The following is a 16,593-nucleotide window of genomic DNA, read 5'->3' as shown; positions in this document are numbered from 1 at the left end:
AAACATGACATCTTCGTTTTCTTAATTGGACCCGTAACCTATTTATCCGAGACCGTCCGATTAAGATAGGAGGGACCAAATGCCTCTATCCAAAAATCCTCTTGCTATATAAATCAGACCAAACCCTAAAAACTAGGTCATTTGTCCCCCTAGCCGCCGCCACCTGCAGCCTCCTCCCTCCTCGGATAAGCCGCCGCCACCCATCAAATCCATGCATCCGCAGCGCCACCTGCCTCCCTCGTTTTCTTCACTGGAGCAATCACGCAGCCTCCTCCCGATTCACCAGTCAGCCACCACCATAATCTTCAAATCCATCGATCCACCCAACCACGCATCTTGCTCCTCCTGTGCACCCCGCCTTCGCCCGCCATGCCTCGTCGGACCGGCCTCGCCGGAGACCAGCGCAGCTCCCACCTCCAGCCATCCCCGTCGACCCGTCGGCATCCTCCAGCAGGACCGCGCCCTTCCTCTCCAACCTCCCCTCGTCCATGTCACGACTGCGCGGTGGAGGAGTCCGGCCAGCGATGAACTACTGCTCGAATTCGAGAGGAGAGGAAGGAGAAGGGGATCCGGGGTAGGAGACGTAAGCAGGAGGATAAGATAGAAAGTGAGTGGTACAGTTTGAATTACAGAAATCTCTTCGTACCGTTCTCTCCCTCGCCCACCTGCTTATAACCCGCAGGATACATGGGCCTACTTGCTACGGCTCTCCATCCCACTACCGCTGAGACCATCAGGCCCGTTACATATTTGAACTTCCCGCTACAACATTACGCCTTCGCCTTGGCTGCTTCCCGCTTCCCTCGCCTTGCCCGCGCCTTTGCCATCTGCAGAGTACTTACAATACCTCCCCCTGAAGAACCAGCATGTCCCCAGGCTGGTGCATCTGGGTAACGCTCCTTGAGTACTTGGTAATCTTCCCAGGTTGCTGACGCCGCAGGGATCGACGACCACTTGACCAGTATCTGAAGATAAGATGCATTGCCCTTTTTGACCAGTCGGCGATCCAGAATCTCCTCAGGTATCACACCAGGTGCTGATAGATCGAGTGGAACCGGAAGAGTAGTAAACATCGGAGTATGATCCGGCACATGGCCCTTGAGTTGAGACACATGAAACACTGGGTGGACCATACTGCCACGGGGTAACTTCAGTTTGTATGCTGCATTTCCCACTTTTTCCAACACCTTGAAAGGGCCAAAGTATTTGAGAGCTAGCTTTGGACAAGGACGGTTAACCATAGAAGACTGAGCATATGGCTGTAAGCGCAGGTATACCATTTCTCCTTCGGCAAACTGGCGATCAGATCGTTTCTTATCCGCGAAGTGCTTGTACTTGCACTGTGCTCGAGCGAGATGATCCTTCAACAGTGTTGTATGCTCTGACTGAGAGGCCAACCAAGTCTGAACATTCGGGTGCAAAGAAGTAGACTGACCTGCTAACTGTCCAACATTTGGATCTTGCCCATACAGTGCTTTGTATGGAGTGCAGCCCAGGGACGAGTGGTATGTAGAGTTATACCAAAACTCTGCCTGAGGTAGCCATGCTGCCCATTTGGTTGGAGAATCGTGTACTGCACAGCGCAAATACATCTCCAGGCACTGATTCACACGTTCAGTCTGGCCGTCAGTTTGTGGGTGATACGCCATACTCATCTGCAGTTCAGTGCCCCACACCCGGAACAGTTCGCGCCAGAAAGCACTCGTGAAGATTTTGTCTCTGTCTGACACAATTGTCAATGGCAATCCATGCAGTTTCACTATGTTATTCAGAAACACCTTAGCAACAGATGCAGCTGTAAACGGATGTTTCAGGGCCAGAAAATGACTGATTTTAGTGAAACGGTCCACAACCACCAGAATAGCACTGAATCCTTCAGACTTGGGCAGTCCCTCCATAAAATCCATGCTAATTGCCTGCCAAGGTCGATCTAGCACAGGTAAAGGTTGCAACATGCCAGGTGTTTTGCACAGTTCATGTTTTGCTTGTTGACATGTGTTGCACTGTTTCACAAAATTTTCCACATCTGTCTTCATGCCAGTCCAACTAAACAGCTGCTTAACCCTGTGGTAAGTAGGCAATATGCCAGAGTGGCCCCCACGGGTGTGGAATGAAAAGCTTGAATGAGTTTTGTCTGTAAGCCTGTGTTGGCACCAATCCAAATTTTGTCCCCATGTTTAATCAGACCATCCTGTAACTGAAACCCAGGACAGGCCTTGTTGTCCACTGCCAATTCCTGCAGCATCCCTTGAGCAGCAGAATCTACCGAGTATGAGTTTAAAATCTCTTGTATCCAAACAGGTTTGCTGGTGGATATAGCTTGTACAGGAAATAAATGAGCCACCCTTGACAGTGCATCTTCTACAGTATTCTCCACTCCTTTCTTGTACTGTATGGAGAATTGCAATCCCACCAGTTTTGTCATTGCTTTCCTCTGCAGATCTGAAGTTAGAAGTTGGTCTCCTAGATGACACAAGCTTTGATGATCAGTTTTAATAACAAAAGGGGCTCTGGCCAAGTAAGACCTCCATCTGTCTACTGCCATCATGATTGCTAGGAACTCCTTTTCATATATGCACAACTTTTGACTATTAACTCCAAGTGCCTTGCTATAATAGGCAATTGGATGCCCTTCCTAAGAGAGCACAGCTCCTACTCCAGTGTTACAGGCATCTGTTTCCACACTGAAAGTTTTCTCAAAGTTAAGTAGAGCTAACACAGGAGTAGTGGCCATAGCTTGCATCAAGTGTTGAAAAGCTTCCTGAGCTGTGTCAGACCATTGAAAAGCTTGTTTTTTAAGTAGGACAGTCAAGGGTTTAGCCAGCAAGCCATAGTTTCTCACAAATTTCCTGTAGTATCCTGTTAACCCCAGAAATCCTCTTAATTCAGTAACATTGGTAGGTACTGGCCAGTTGATCATAGCTTCTGTTTTTGTAGGATCAGTAGCCACTCCCTTATCAGAAATTATGTGGCCCAAATATTCCATAGATTGTTGAGCAAACACACACTTGCTCTGCTTCACATGTAACTGGTTTTCTACTAGGATTTCAAAAACAGACCTCAGATGTTGGATATGATCTTCCAAGGAGAAACTGAACACCAAGATATCATCCATGAATACCAATACATATTTTCTGTTAGGCCCAGCTATAAACACATTCATATTGCATTGAAATGTCCCTGGTGCAGTAGCCAATCCAAAAGGAACCACTCTGAACTGGAACTGACCATGGTGTGTTTTAAATGCTGTCTTATGTTCATCTTCCTCCTTCATTCGAATTTGATGATATCCAGCTTTTAAATCCAATTTGGAAAACCATTTGGCCCCTCCTAACTCATCCAACAACTCATCAGTTACTGGTAATGGAAACTTGCTTTTTATTGTGATAGCATTCAATCTTCTGTAGTCCACACAGAATCTCCAAGTTCCATCCTTCTTTTTGACCAACAAGACAGGAGAAGCAAATGGACTAATGCTAGGTGTAATCAAACCAGCTTTCAACATCTCAGCTACTTGTCTTTCTATCTCATCTTTTTGTTGTGAAGAGTACCTGTAAGGCCTACAATTAACTGGAACAGCTCCATGATCCAATGGCCTGTGAGGAGGTAATGTTTGAGGATCTGTGAAAACTGTTGTGTGCTTGTCAAGCAACTCTTGCACAGCATGAGGAATTGGTGTTTCAGGTGCCATTACAATCCTGTTCAGTACAGCAGTGGCCCAGACCTCATTGCCTTTTTCCCACTTAACTAGCTGTTCAACTGATACTTCCTCAATTACTGTTGGTGTGACAGGTAGCACCCCTTGCAGTTTAATTTCCTGCCCTGCATACTGGAACTGAATCCACTTTTCTGCCCAGTAACACTGCATAACTCCCCATTGCTCAAGCCAGTCCATGCCCAAAATTATATCATGCCCTCCGAGAGGAAGTACATGCATGGCATTTGTAAAGTTGTGCCCTTGTATCCACCAAGTTAACTGGGAAACCACTCCAGTGCATTGCACAACTTCTCCATTTGCCACTTTTACTTTCATTGGCTGGGACAACTGATCAGCAGTGACAGAAATCCTGCTCAAAAGTGCATGGTCCACAAAGGTGTGGGTGCTCCCTGAATCCACTAAAATGAACACCACTTGGTTTCCAACTAGAGCCCTCAGTTGTATGGTCTTGGGATGAGCTGCTCCAGAAAGTGCAGTAACTGAAATAGTGGCACAATCTGCTGTTGACTGCTCAACCAGAGCATCTAACAGTGCATCTGATATGATTTCATTCTGCCCTACTGCTTCAGCTGCCTTTAACTGAGCTCCAGGAGCAAGTACTTGGCTGCACACATGTCCAGGTGTAAACTTCTCCCCACATTTATAGCAAAGGCCATTAGCCCGCCTGTATTCCTTTAACTGTTTTGCCTTCCATAGTTCCCCAGGAGCTAATGCAGGTCGACTGTCAGTCTTGGTGAAGGGAGTTTTTGCATAGTTGGACCTGACAGACTTCTGTTGCAGTAGTCCTTCCTGAACAGCAGCAAATATCGCTGCCGATTGCACACATGATGGTATCTGTAGTTCCACAGTTGCTCGAAGTTCAGCCTTGAGACCCATAATGAAGCGTGTCACTAAGAAAGTGTCACTGAGTGCTGGTTCATACAACCGGATCATGTAAACAAGCTGCAGAAATTGTTGTTTGTATTCCTCTACTGACTCGAGCTGCTTTAAGGACATGAGCTCTTTCATCTTCAGCCTGTACACATTGACGTCAAACTCCTGCACTATTGCGGCACAAAACTGAGGCCAAGTATGATAAACACTAGTTTGTTTGAACGCCTGGTACCAATGCGCTGCATTATCTGTCAGGTACAGACAGGCTGAAGTAACCTTGAAACTGTCAGGTATGTTGTACAGCTTGAAAAATGCCTCGCACTTATCTAACCAAATCCTGACATCACTGCCATCAAATCGAGGAGAATCCATCTTGGGCATCCACTGACGTTTGCCTGAACTTTCCTCCTGAACCGATTGCACAACTGGTTGTGGAACAGGTAAATTGTGCGGTACCTGAACAGGGCGTGGCGGCGCGGAGGTGGGGAACGATGGCCCTGCTCCAAGCATGCCATCCGATACTTCTGATGCCGTCGGCGACGAGCTCTCCGGTCCCTCTGGTGGTTTCCCCTTCGTCGCCGCGTGGAACTGGCTCTGCTGAACTTGACCCAGCGTGTCGCATGACAAATCCACCTTCACTTGGACTTGGTCGAGGCGCGCGGACTGCTCCGACAGCTTGGCGTCGAGGGCCTCCAGCTGTGCGGAAATCCCGTCGACCACCTCGAACTTGCGCTGCGCCGCCCGTATCTCTGCGAGTTCCAACAGCATCCGCTCCTGAAACGCCTCCATCTCGTCCGAGAGGACGCGCGTCTGCGGATTCGGCTTAAACATCGTCGTGGTCGCGGTTTCCTCAAATCAAGCCACCTCAGGTCCGGATTTATGCAGATCAAGCCCGAGAGCGATCCGCTACCTTCGCCTCGGATTTGCCGGGTATGATTCGAGAAAAAAATTTGCAGGCACACGGCGGAACGAGAGAAGAGGCTCTGATACCAGATTGTCACGACCGTGCAGTGGAGGAGTCCGGCCGGCGACGAACTACTGCTCGAATTCGAGAGGAGAGGAAGGAGAAGGGGATCCGGGGTAGGAGACGTAAGCAGGAGGATAAGATAGAAAGTGAGTGGTACAGTTTGAATTACAGAAATCTCTTCGTACCGTTCTCTCCCTCGCCCACCTGCTTATAACCCGCAGGATACATGGGCCTACTTGCTACGGCTCTCCGGCCCACTACCGCTGAGACCATCAGGCCCGTTACATATTTGAACTTCCCGCTACAACATTACGCCTTCGCCTTGGCTGCTTCCCGCTTCCCTCGCCTTGCCCGCGCCTTTGCCATCTGCAGAGTACTTACAGTCCAGGAGCCGAGCTCCTCGATCCATCCTCGCGCCCGAGGCCTCCCTGCCGACCTCGGGGCCCCGCAGCCGTGTGCCTCCTCGCCGTCGCGTGCACCTCGCCGACCTCGCAAGCCGCGCCCTCCGGCGACCACGACCAGGACCGGCCTCGTCCCGCTCCTCTGCTTCCCTGTCTCTCTCCCTTCCCTGATGGTCCCTCTCACAGCTCTCTCTCTCTGTCGTTTCTGCAGCAAGGAACCGCCGTCGCCAAGTTCTTGCCGGGCGCGCCGCTGCCTGGATCCGCCGTCCCCGCGCCTCTTGGCCCCCTCCGCGCTCGATTCGCGCCGTTCCCGAGTCCCCTGCTGCCATGGACGCCAAGCCGACCTGCATCGAGCCTGCTTCCCCTGTAGGCGCGGCCCCTGTTCGTCTCCAGCCGCGCCGTGCTTCGCCTCGAACCGCTGCAGACGTGGGCGCGTTGACCTCCCCTGCCGCGCCTAGCTCCTGGAGGCCCAGCCGCCTCTCCGCTTCCGGCCGAGAGCCCGATGCACTGTTGGGCCTCAAGATGGCAATGGGGCCCCGAAACCCGCGTCCCCGTGGGTTTTTACCCTATTAGGGGACGGGGATGGGTGTCTTTTCATCCCCGTGGGGCTGTTGTTGGGCACATTATACAACCCGACACGTTTCATGGGTTTACACTCGTTTCGGTAGTCCCCGAATTCGAAACCCGGCAATACCCGCGAAATTACATTATTTTTTTACTACCTTAGTCATCTTACCCCCGAAATCTTAGAGGCCTTGATGTGTTCACAAGATTGGATAAGAAACAAATATAAAGGTGTGTCTTTCTTTACATATCATCATAAAGTTTACCATTATCTGCTGCAATGTTTCATAAGATTTTCATTACTACTTATTTGATTCTCATAGATGCTGACAATGAATAAGGATAAAGCTTTTGGAGTTGTCTTCAAGACATTCAAGAGGGAATGCAGGTGAAGTTCAGGTACTTGCAAATTTCATATACTAATCTGCATATTTTTCCTCATGTTTAACTTTAGCTTGAGCGAATTTTGATCTTCCCTAGGACTTGGCACTTTGATTTGGCATTGGAAGATTTGAAGATGGTCGTTTGGAAGCTTGGAGATGTGAAAGATGCCATGATGATTCCAACTTTAAAGTGATTTGTGAACTATAAGTTCTATTTCAGAACTTATATAGCTGTTGAACCATCTACTATTGTTTTTTGTTGAAATTTACTCAAGTTATGTGCTGAAATGTGCTTGTTTTGCTGCTGAAATCTTATTCTTTGTCGCCACTATGTTTGTTTAAATATTTTGATTTTATCGTGGGTTCCCCATGGGTTCCCCGAAACCCGATGGGTTTAGGGGACGGGCAGAAAACTAGCCCCGCACACGGTGATGGGGACGGGGACGGGTTTACGATTTTCTCGTGGGGGTGGGTTTGGGAAGGCAAAACCCGATGGGTTTCGTCCCCGTTGCCATCTTGAGTTGGGCCAGGCTGCAGATTCGGCCCGTGTCATGTTTTTTCCCCTTATGCGAATTTAGCATTTATCCAGAGTCACCTATTGTACAGAAAAGTCCTTACACTTCATGCATTTAATAACTTCACAACCATGCATCGGATTAAAACAAGTTATATATGGAAAATGCTTAGGATTTCGTCTAGTTTCATAATATGCTGCTTTCATCCATGTTAAAAATGTTAAATATGTTGTTTGATTAAATTTGCATATTGCCATGTTAAAATGATTTATTTCATAACTAATTAATCATAGCTCCGAATTTAATAAACTTTATAGGTAAACGTGGTGGAAAAAATGCCTAGTTTAACATGGTGGCATTACTTTGCATGTTTAACAACTCTAAAATATGGTTTAGGGCAGAACAGTATCATAACCAAAATATGCACATGGGGATTTTCCGGATTTGTTGTTTGTTGTTTCCGGCCTCATTTAAACTTGCCTAGATAGGTAGTTTTCATATGCTTCACCCCTTGCCATGTTTAATAACATTTAATATTGTTGGGTACATAAACGAGAGCGAACTAAATAACTTGAATGTGGCGTTTCGTCAATATGCAACTCGTTGCATATTGCGCTCCACTTAATTTGTAGTATTGTTTGTGCACTTTGCCATGCTTTTAAACCGGACATGCATCATACTTGTTTGTGCATCATGTCATGTTTATGCTTGAGTGTTTACCATGTTGTTTGCTTCTTTCCGGTTTGCTTCTCTCGTTAGCTTCGGTTTCGTTCCGGAGTTGTGAGGTTTCGTTCGACTACGTCCGTTTGTCTTCTTCATGGACTCATTCTTCTTCCTTGCGGGATCTCGGGCAAGATGACCATTACCCTCGATATCACTTCTATCTTTGCTTGCTAGTTGTTTGCTCCATCGCTATGCTTGCGCTACCTACCACTTGTTTATCATGCCTCCCATATTGCCATGTCAAGCCTCGAACCATCCTTTCCTAGCAAACCGTTGTTTGGCTAAGTTACCGCTTTTGCTCAGCCCTTCTTATAGCGTTCCTAGTTGCAGGTGAAGATGAGGTTGTTTCCATGTTGGAACATGGATATTTTGGGATATCACAATATCCCTTATTTAATTAATGCATCTATATACTTGGTAAAGGGTGGAAGGGTCGGCCTTATGCCTGGTGTTTTGTTCCACTCTTGTCGCCCTAGTTTCCGTCATACCGGTGTTACGTTCCTTGATTTTGCGTTCCTTACGCGGTTGGGGATTTATGGGACCCCCTCGACAGTTCTCTTTGAATAAAACTCCTCTAGCAAGGCCCAACCTCGATTTTACCATTTGCCACCTAAGCCTTTTTCCCTTGGGTTTTCGCGAGCCCGAGGGTCATCTTATTTTACCCCCCCCCCCCCCCCCCGGGCCAGTGCTCGTCGTGAGTGTTGGTTCAATCTGTCAACCGCTGGTGGCCACCAGGGGCAACTCTGGGCTGGCCTACCGGAAGTTTGGACAATCCAGTGTTCCCTGAGAACGAGATATGTGCAGCTCCTATCGGGATTTGTCGGCACAGTCGGGTGGTTTTGCTGGTCTTGTTTTACCATTGTCGAAAAGTCTTGTAACCGGGATTCCGAGCCTGATCGGGTCTTCCCGGGAGAAGGAATATCCTTCGTTGACCGTGAGAGCTTGTGATGGGCTAAGTTGGGACACCCCTGCAGGGTATAAACTTTCGAGAGCCGTGCCCGCGGTTATGTGGCAGATGGGAATTTGTTAATATCCGGTTGTGGTGAACTCGACACTTGACTTAATTAAAATGCATCAACCGCGTGTGTAGCCGTGATGGTCTCTTTTCGGCAGAGTCCGGGAAGTGAACACGGTTTGGGTTATGTTTGAACGTAAGTAGTTTCAGGATCACTTCTAGCTTCACGACTGTTGCGTTGCTTCTCTTCTCGCTCTTATTTGCGTATGTTAGCCACCATATTTGCTTAGTGCTTGCTGCAACTCCACCTCATTACCCTTTCCTGCCCATAAGCTTAAATAGTCTTGATCTCGCGGGTTTTGAGATTGCTGAGTCCTCGTGACTCACATATACTACCAAAATAGTTGCAGGTGCCGGTGATACCAGTGTAGGTGATGCTACCGAACTCAAGTGGGAGTTCGCCGAGGACCTTGGTCGTTACTATGTTTCGTTTCTTGATGATCAGTAGTGGAGCCCAGTTGGGACGATCGGGGATCTAGCATTTGGGGTTATCTTCTTTTTATTCGGATTTGTCTGTAGTCGTACTATGTGTGTACTCTGAATGATGTATGATTTATTTAAGTATTGTGTGAAGTGGCGATTCTAAGCCAATTCTCTTTATCCCTCTCTTGTTCATTACATGGGATTGTGTGAATATGACCCTTCTTGCGATAAAACCACAATGCGGTTATGCCTCTAAGTCATGCCTCGACACGTGGGAGAGATAGCCGCATCGTGGGTGTTATATTCCGTTAGCTTAGCATGATGATCGTTTAGTTTGTTGCTATTGCTTTCTTCATGACTTATACATGTTCCTATGACTATGAGATTATGCAACTCCCGAATAACGGAGGAACACTTTGTGTGCTATCAAACGTCACAACGTAACTAGGTGATTATAAAGATGCTCTACAGGTGTCTCCGATGGTGTTTGTTGAGGCATATATCGAGATTAAGATTTATCACTCCGACTGTCGGAGAGGTATCTCTGGGCCCTCTCGGTAATGCACATCACTATAAGCCTTGCGAGCAATGTGACTAATGAGTTAGTTGCGGATGATGCATTACGGAATGAGTAAAGATACTTGCCGGTAACGAGATTGAACTAGGTATTGAGATATCGATGATCAAATCTCGGGCAAGTAACATACCGATGACAAAGGGAACAACGTATGTTGTTATGCGGTTTGACCGATAAAGATCTTCGTAGAATATGTAGGAACCAATATGAGCATCCAGGTTCCGCTATTGGTTATTGACCGGAGATGAGTCTCGGTCATGTCTCTACATAGTTCTCGAACCTGTAGGGTCCGCACGCTTAATGTTCGGTGACGATCGGTATTATGAGTTTATGCGCTTTCATGTAACAAAGGTAGTCTCGCAAGGCTCCTACAAAATCGTCATTGAATGTTAAGCGTGCGGACCCTACGGGTTCGAGAACTATGTAGACATGACGAAGACACCTCTCTGATCAATAACCAACAATGGAACCTGGATGCTCATATTGGTTCCTACATATTCTATGAAGATCTTTATCGGTCAAACCGTAATGACAACATATGTTATTCCCTTTGTCATCGGTATGTTACTTGCCCGAGATTCGATCGTCGGTATCTTCATACCTAGTTCGATCTCGTTACTGGCAAGTCTCTTTACTCGTTTCGTAATGCATCATCCCGCAACTAACTCATTAGTCACATTGCTTGCAAGGCTTATCATGATGTGCATTACCGAGAGGACCCAGAGATACCACCTCAATACTCGAAGTGACAAATCCTAATCTCGATCTATGCCAACCCAACAAACACCTTCGGAGATACCTGTAGAGCATCTTTATAATCACCCAGTTACGTTGTGACGTTTGATATCACACAAGGTATTCCTCCGGTATCCGGGAGTTGCATAATTTCATAGTCAAAGGAATATGTATATGACATGAACAAAGCAATAGCAATAAAACTGAACGATCAACATGATAAGCTAACGGATGGGTCTTGTCCATCACATCATTCTCCTAATGATGTGATCCCGTTCATCAAATGACAACACATGTCTATGGTTAGGAAACTTAACCATCTTTGATTAACGGGCTAGTCTAGTAGAGGCTTAGTAGGGACTGATACGTCTCCAATGTATCTATAATTTTTGATTGACCCATGCTATTAAATTGTCTGTTTTGGATGTTTTATATGCATGAATATGTTATTTTATATGATTTTTGGGACTAACCTATTAACCTAGAGCCCAGTGCCAATTTCTGTTTTTTCCTTGTTTTAGAGTTTCGTAGAAAAGCAATACTAAATGGAGTCCAAACGGAATAAAACTTTCGCGATGATTTTTCTTGGACCAGAAGACACCCCAGAGACTTGGAGTGCAAGTTAGAAGAGCCACGAGGCGGCCAAAAGGGTGGAGGGCGCACCCAGGGGGTAGGGCGCGCCCCCCGACCTTGTGGGCCCCTCGTAGCTCCCCTGACCTAGATCTTCCTCCTATATATACTCTTATACCCCCAAAACATCTGGGGGAGCAACGAAACCACTTTTCCACCGCCGCAACCTTCTGTACCCGTGAGATCCCATCTTGGGGCCTTTTTCGGCATCCTGTCGGAGGGGGATTCGACCACGGAGGGCTTCTACATCAACACCATTGCCTCTCTGATGAAGCGTGAGTAGTTTACTTCAGACCTACGGGTCCATAGCTAGTAGCTAGATGGCTTCTTCTCTCTCTTTGATTCTCAATACAAAGTTCTCCTCGATATTCTTGGAGATCTATTCGATGTAATACTATTTTGCGGTGTGTTTGCCGAGATCCGATGAATTGTGGGTTTATGATCAGCTTATCTATGAATATTATTTGAATCTCCTCTGAATTCTTATATGCATGATTTGATATATTTGCAATTCTCTTCGAACTATCGATTTGGTTTGGCCAAATAGATTGGTTTTTCTTGCAATGGGAGAACTGCTTAGCTTTGGATTCAATCTTGCGGTGTCCTTTCCCAGTGACAGTAGGGGCAGCATGGCACGTATTGTATTGTTGCCATCGAGGATAAAAAGATGGGGCTTTCATCATATTGCTTGAGTTAATTCCTCTACATCATGTCATCTTGCTTAATGCGTTACTCTGTTCTTTATGAACTTAATACTCTAGATGCATGCTGGATAGCGGTCGATGTGTGGAGTGATAGTAGTAGATGAAGAATCGTTTAGGTCTACTTGACACGGACGTGATTCCTATATTCATGATCATTGCCTTAGATATCGTCATAACTTTGCGCTTTTCTATCAGTTGCTCGGCAGTAATTTGTTCACCCACCGTAATAAATTCTATCTTGAGAGAAGCCTCTAGTGAAACCTATGGCCCCCGGGTCTATTTTCCATCATACAAGTTTCCGATCTACAATTCTAGTTTCCTATTTACTTTTCTTTGCAATCTTTACTTTCCGTTCCATAAACCAAAAATACCAAAAATATTACTTTACCGTTTATCCATCTCTATCAAATCTCACTTTGCAAATAACCGTGAAGGGATTGACAACCCCTTTGTTGCAAGTTGGTATTTGTTTGTGCAGGTATTCGGTAACTTGTGCGTTGTCTCCTACTGTATTGATAACTTGGTTCCCAAAGCTGAGGGAAATACTTACGCTACTTTGCTGCATCACCCTTTCCTCTTCAAGGGAAAAACCAACGCAAGCTCAAGAGGTAGCAAGAAGGATTTCAGGCGCCGTTGCCGAGGAGATCTACACCAAGCCGAAACATACCAAGTACCCATCATAAACTATCATCCCTCGCATTACATTATTTGCCATTCGCCTCTCGTTTTCCTCTCCCCCACTTCTAAAATGATTTTCGAAAAGATTCGCCCTTCTTTCATTCATCTTTTTCGTTTGCCCTTATGTCTTACTTGGATTGTTTGCTCGTTTGCTTGGTATAATTGTTTGTTTATTGCAAATCAGAACCAAAGCTTATGGATCCTCATCCACTTTCTAATCTTTTTAAGAGATCCAATTATGTCGAATCAATTGCTAGTGAGTTGAGTGCACTAGATTATCTTTATGAAGTTTTGCTTGAAATCCGTGAATCTGAAAATTGTGATGAAGTGCTTTATGAAGTGATCCACGATAGATCTTTGAATAAAAAGCATGATTGCAATGATATTATTATAAATTGTATTAATGTCAATGGTGATAATTATATGCAAAACCCCAAGCTTGGGGATGCTAATTTTGCTATGTCTACTACTTGTTGCAATGATCATGATTGGGGTGATTCTTCTTATGATCTTGAAAATTTATTTAAGCCCCATGATGAATATGAGATTGATAATAATCTTTGCAATAATATTGAAAGTGGGTTTGGAAGAGTGTCAACTTTAGGTCCCACATATTTGGATAATGTTCAATCTTATGAAGTTTTTGATAAAAGTGGGTTTGGAGAGGTCATGACTTTAGTTAATGATATTCCCACTATTTTGGAAGAGTGACAACTTTGTATGCATGTGGATCATGTAGAGAATATGTTATGTGATAGCTATATTGATGAATTTGATTATGATCCTACATGTAATTATTATGAGAGAGGAAAATAGGTTGTAGAAATTTTCATGTTACAAAATTACCTCTCGTTATGTTGAGATTGCTATTGTTCCTTTCTTGTTTCTTGCATATGCTAGTTTTTGCTTGCCTTGATGATTTGTTTGCTTATAAGATCCCTATGCATCGGAAGTATGTTAGACTTAGATGTGTTTTTCACATGTTACATGATGCTCTCTTCGTGTTTCAATCGTTATCTTTCATGTGAGCATCATCGAAATCTCAATGCCTAGCTAAAAGGCTTTAAAGAAAAGCGCTTGTTGGGAGACAACCCAAATTTTTTCCTTCCTGTTTTGCTTTGAATAAATCATCTAGCCTCTGGTTAGATGTGGTTTTGTGTTTTAGTTAGTGTTTGTGCCAAGTAAGACCTATGGGATAGCCTACGATGATAGTTAATTTGATCTTGCTGAAAAACAGAAACTTTTGCGCCCACGAAAACAATTCTTATTCTTAACAGGAACATGTTAAAATACTGATTCTTTTTGCAGAAGATTAATAAAAAAATTATCTAGGATTTCCTATTTTCTCAGGATTTTTGGAGTTACAGAAGTATTCAAAATATTCAGATTGCTACAGACTGTTCTGTTTTTGACAGATTCTATTTTTCGCGTGTTGTTTGCTTATTTTGATGCATCTATGGCTAGTATCGGGGGGTATGAACCATGGAAAAGTTGGAATACAGTAGATATTACACCAATATAAATAAAGAATGAATTCACAACAGTACCAAAAGTGGTGATTTATTTTCTTATACTAACAGAGCTTACGAGATTTTCTGTTGGAGTTTTGTGTTGTGAAGTTTTCAAGTTTTGAGTAAGGATTTGATGGACTATGGAATAAGGAGTGGCAAGATCCTAAGCTTTGGGATGCCCAAGGCACCCCAAGGTAATATTCAAGGATGTCAAAAAGCCTAAGCTTGGGGATGCCCCGGGAAGGCATCCCCTCTTTCGTCTTCGTCTATCGGTAACTTTACTTGAGGCTATATTTTTATTCACCACATGATATGTGTTTTCCTTGGAGCGTCTTGTATGATTTGAGTCTTTGCTTTTTAGTTTTCCACAATCATCCTTGCTATACACACCTTTTGAGAGAGAGACGCATGAATTGTGATTTATTATAATGCTCTATGTGCTTCACTTATATCTTTTGAGCTAGGCAAATTTGCTCTAGTGCTTCACTTATATCTTTTTAGAGCACGGGGTGATTTTATTTTATAGAAATTGATGAACTCTCGTACCTCACTTATATTATTTTGAGAGTCTTTAGAACAGCATGGTAATTTGCTTTGGTTATAAAATTAGTCCTAATATGATAGGCATCCAAGAGGGATATAATTAAAACTTTCATATAAAGTGCATTGAATACTATGAGAAAGTTTGATTCCCTATGATTGTTTTGAGATATGAAGATGATGATATTAGAGTCATGCTAGTAAGTAGTTGTGAATTTGAGCAATACTTGTGTTAAAGTTTCTGAGTCCCGTAGCATGCACGTATGGTGAACTGTTATGTGATGAAGTCGGAGCATGATTTATTTTTTGATTGTCTTCCTTATGAGTGGCGGTCGGGGACGAGCGATGGTCTTTTCCTACCAATCTATCCCCCTAGGAGCATGCGCGTAGTAATTTGTTTTGATGACTAATAGATCTTTGCAATAAGTATGTGAGTTCTTTATGACTAATGTTGAGTCCATGGATTATACGCACTCTCACCTTTCCGCCATTGCTAGCCTCTCTAGTACCGTGCAACTTTCGCCGGTACCATAAACCCACCACATATCCTTCCTCAAAACAGCCACCATACCTACCTATTATGGCATTTCCATAGCCATTCCGAGATATATTACCATGCAACTTTCCACCATTCCATCTATTATGACACGTTCCATCATTGTCATATTGCTTTGCATGATCATGTAGTTGACATCGTATTTGTGGCTAAGCCACCGTTCATCATTTTTATACATGTCGCTCTTGACTCATTGCACATCCCGGTACACCGCCAGAGGCATTCACATAGAGTCATATTTTGTTCTAAGTATCGAGTTGTAATTCTTGAGTTGTAAGTAAATAAAAGTGTGATGATCTTCATTATTAGAGCATTGTCCCATTTGAGGAAAGGATGATGGAGACTATGATTCCCCCACAAGTCAGGATGAGACTCCGGACAAAAAAAAAGAGGCCAAAAAATGAGAGAAGGCCCAAATAAAAAATGAGAGAAAAAGAGAGAAGGGACAATGTTACTATCCTTTTTGCCACACTTTTGCTTCAAAGTAGCACCATGATCTTCATGATAAAGAGTCTCCTATGATATCACTTTCATATACTAGTTGGAATTTTTCACTATAGAACTTGGCTTGTATATTCTAATGACGGGCTTCCTCAAATTGCCCTAGGTCTTCTTGAGCAAGCGATTTGGATGCACACCCACTTAGTTTCTTTTTGAGCTTTCATAAACTTATAGCTCTAGAGCATCCGTTGCATGGCAATCCCTACTCACTCACATTGATATCTATTAATTGGCATCTCCATAGCCCATTGATATGCCTAGTTGATGTGAGACTATCTCCTTATTTTTGTCTTCTCCACAACCACCGTCTATTCGACCTATAGTGCTATGTCCATGGCTCACGCTCATGTATTGCGTGAAAGTTGAAAAAGATTGAGAATGTCAAAAGTATGAAATAATTGCTTGGCTTGTCATGTGCATGATTTAAATATTTTGTGTGATGAAGATGGAGCATAGTCAGACTATATGATTTTGCAGGGATAAGCTTTCTTTGGCCATGTTATTTTGAGAAGACTTAATTATTTTGTTAGTATGCTTGAAGTATTATTGTTTTTATGTCAATATTAAACTTTTGTTTTG

At 44.3% G+C, this 16,593-nt stretch overlaps 1 protein-coding gene across 1 annotated transcript; it reads right to left on the bottom strand.

The window, feature by feature from the left end:
• Positions 1 to 770: 770 nt before the first annotated feature.
• On the bottom strand, positions 771 to 5,422 carry LOC141021642 (uncharacterized). Its single transcript, XM_073497491.1, has 3 exons — positions 3,229 to 5,422; positions 2,188 to 2,463; positions 771 to 1,930 (listed from the first exon to the last, which is right to left on the bottom strand). The coding sequence occupies exons 1-3, from the start codon at positions 5,420 to 5,422 to the stop codon at positions 771 to 773; spliced, it is 3,630 nt and encodes a 1,209-aa protein (XP_073353592.1).
• Between the last annotated feature and the right edge of the window lie 11,171 nt (positions 5,423 to 16,593).

The sequence above is a fragment of the Aegilops tauschii genome, chromosome 4, assembly GCF_002575655.3.
Source record: "Aegilops tauschii subsp. strangulata cultivar AL8/78 chromosome 4, Aet v6.0, whole genome shotgun sequence".
NCBI lineage: Eukaryota > Viridiplantae > Streptophyta > Magnoliopsida > Poales > Poaceae > Aegilops > Aegilops tauschii.
The sequence above is the reverse complement of the archived record's forward strand: the minus strand, read 5'-3'. Positions and strand labels throughout refer to the sequence as shown.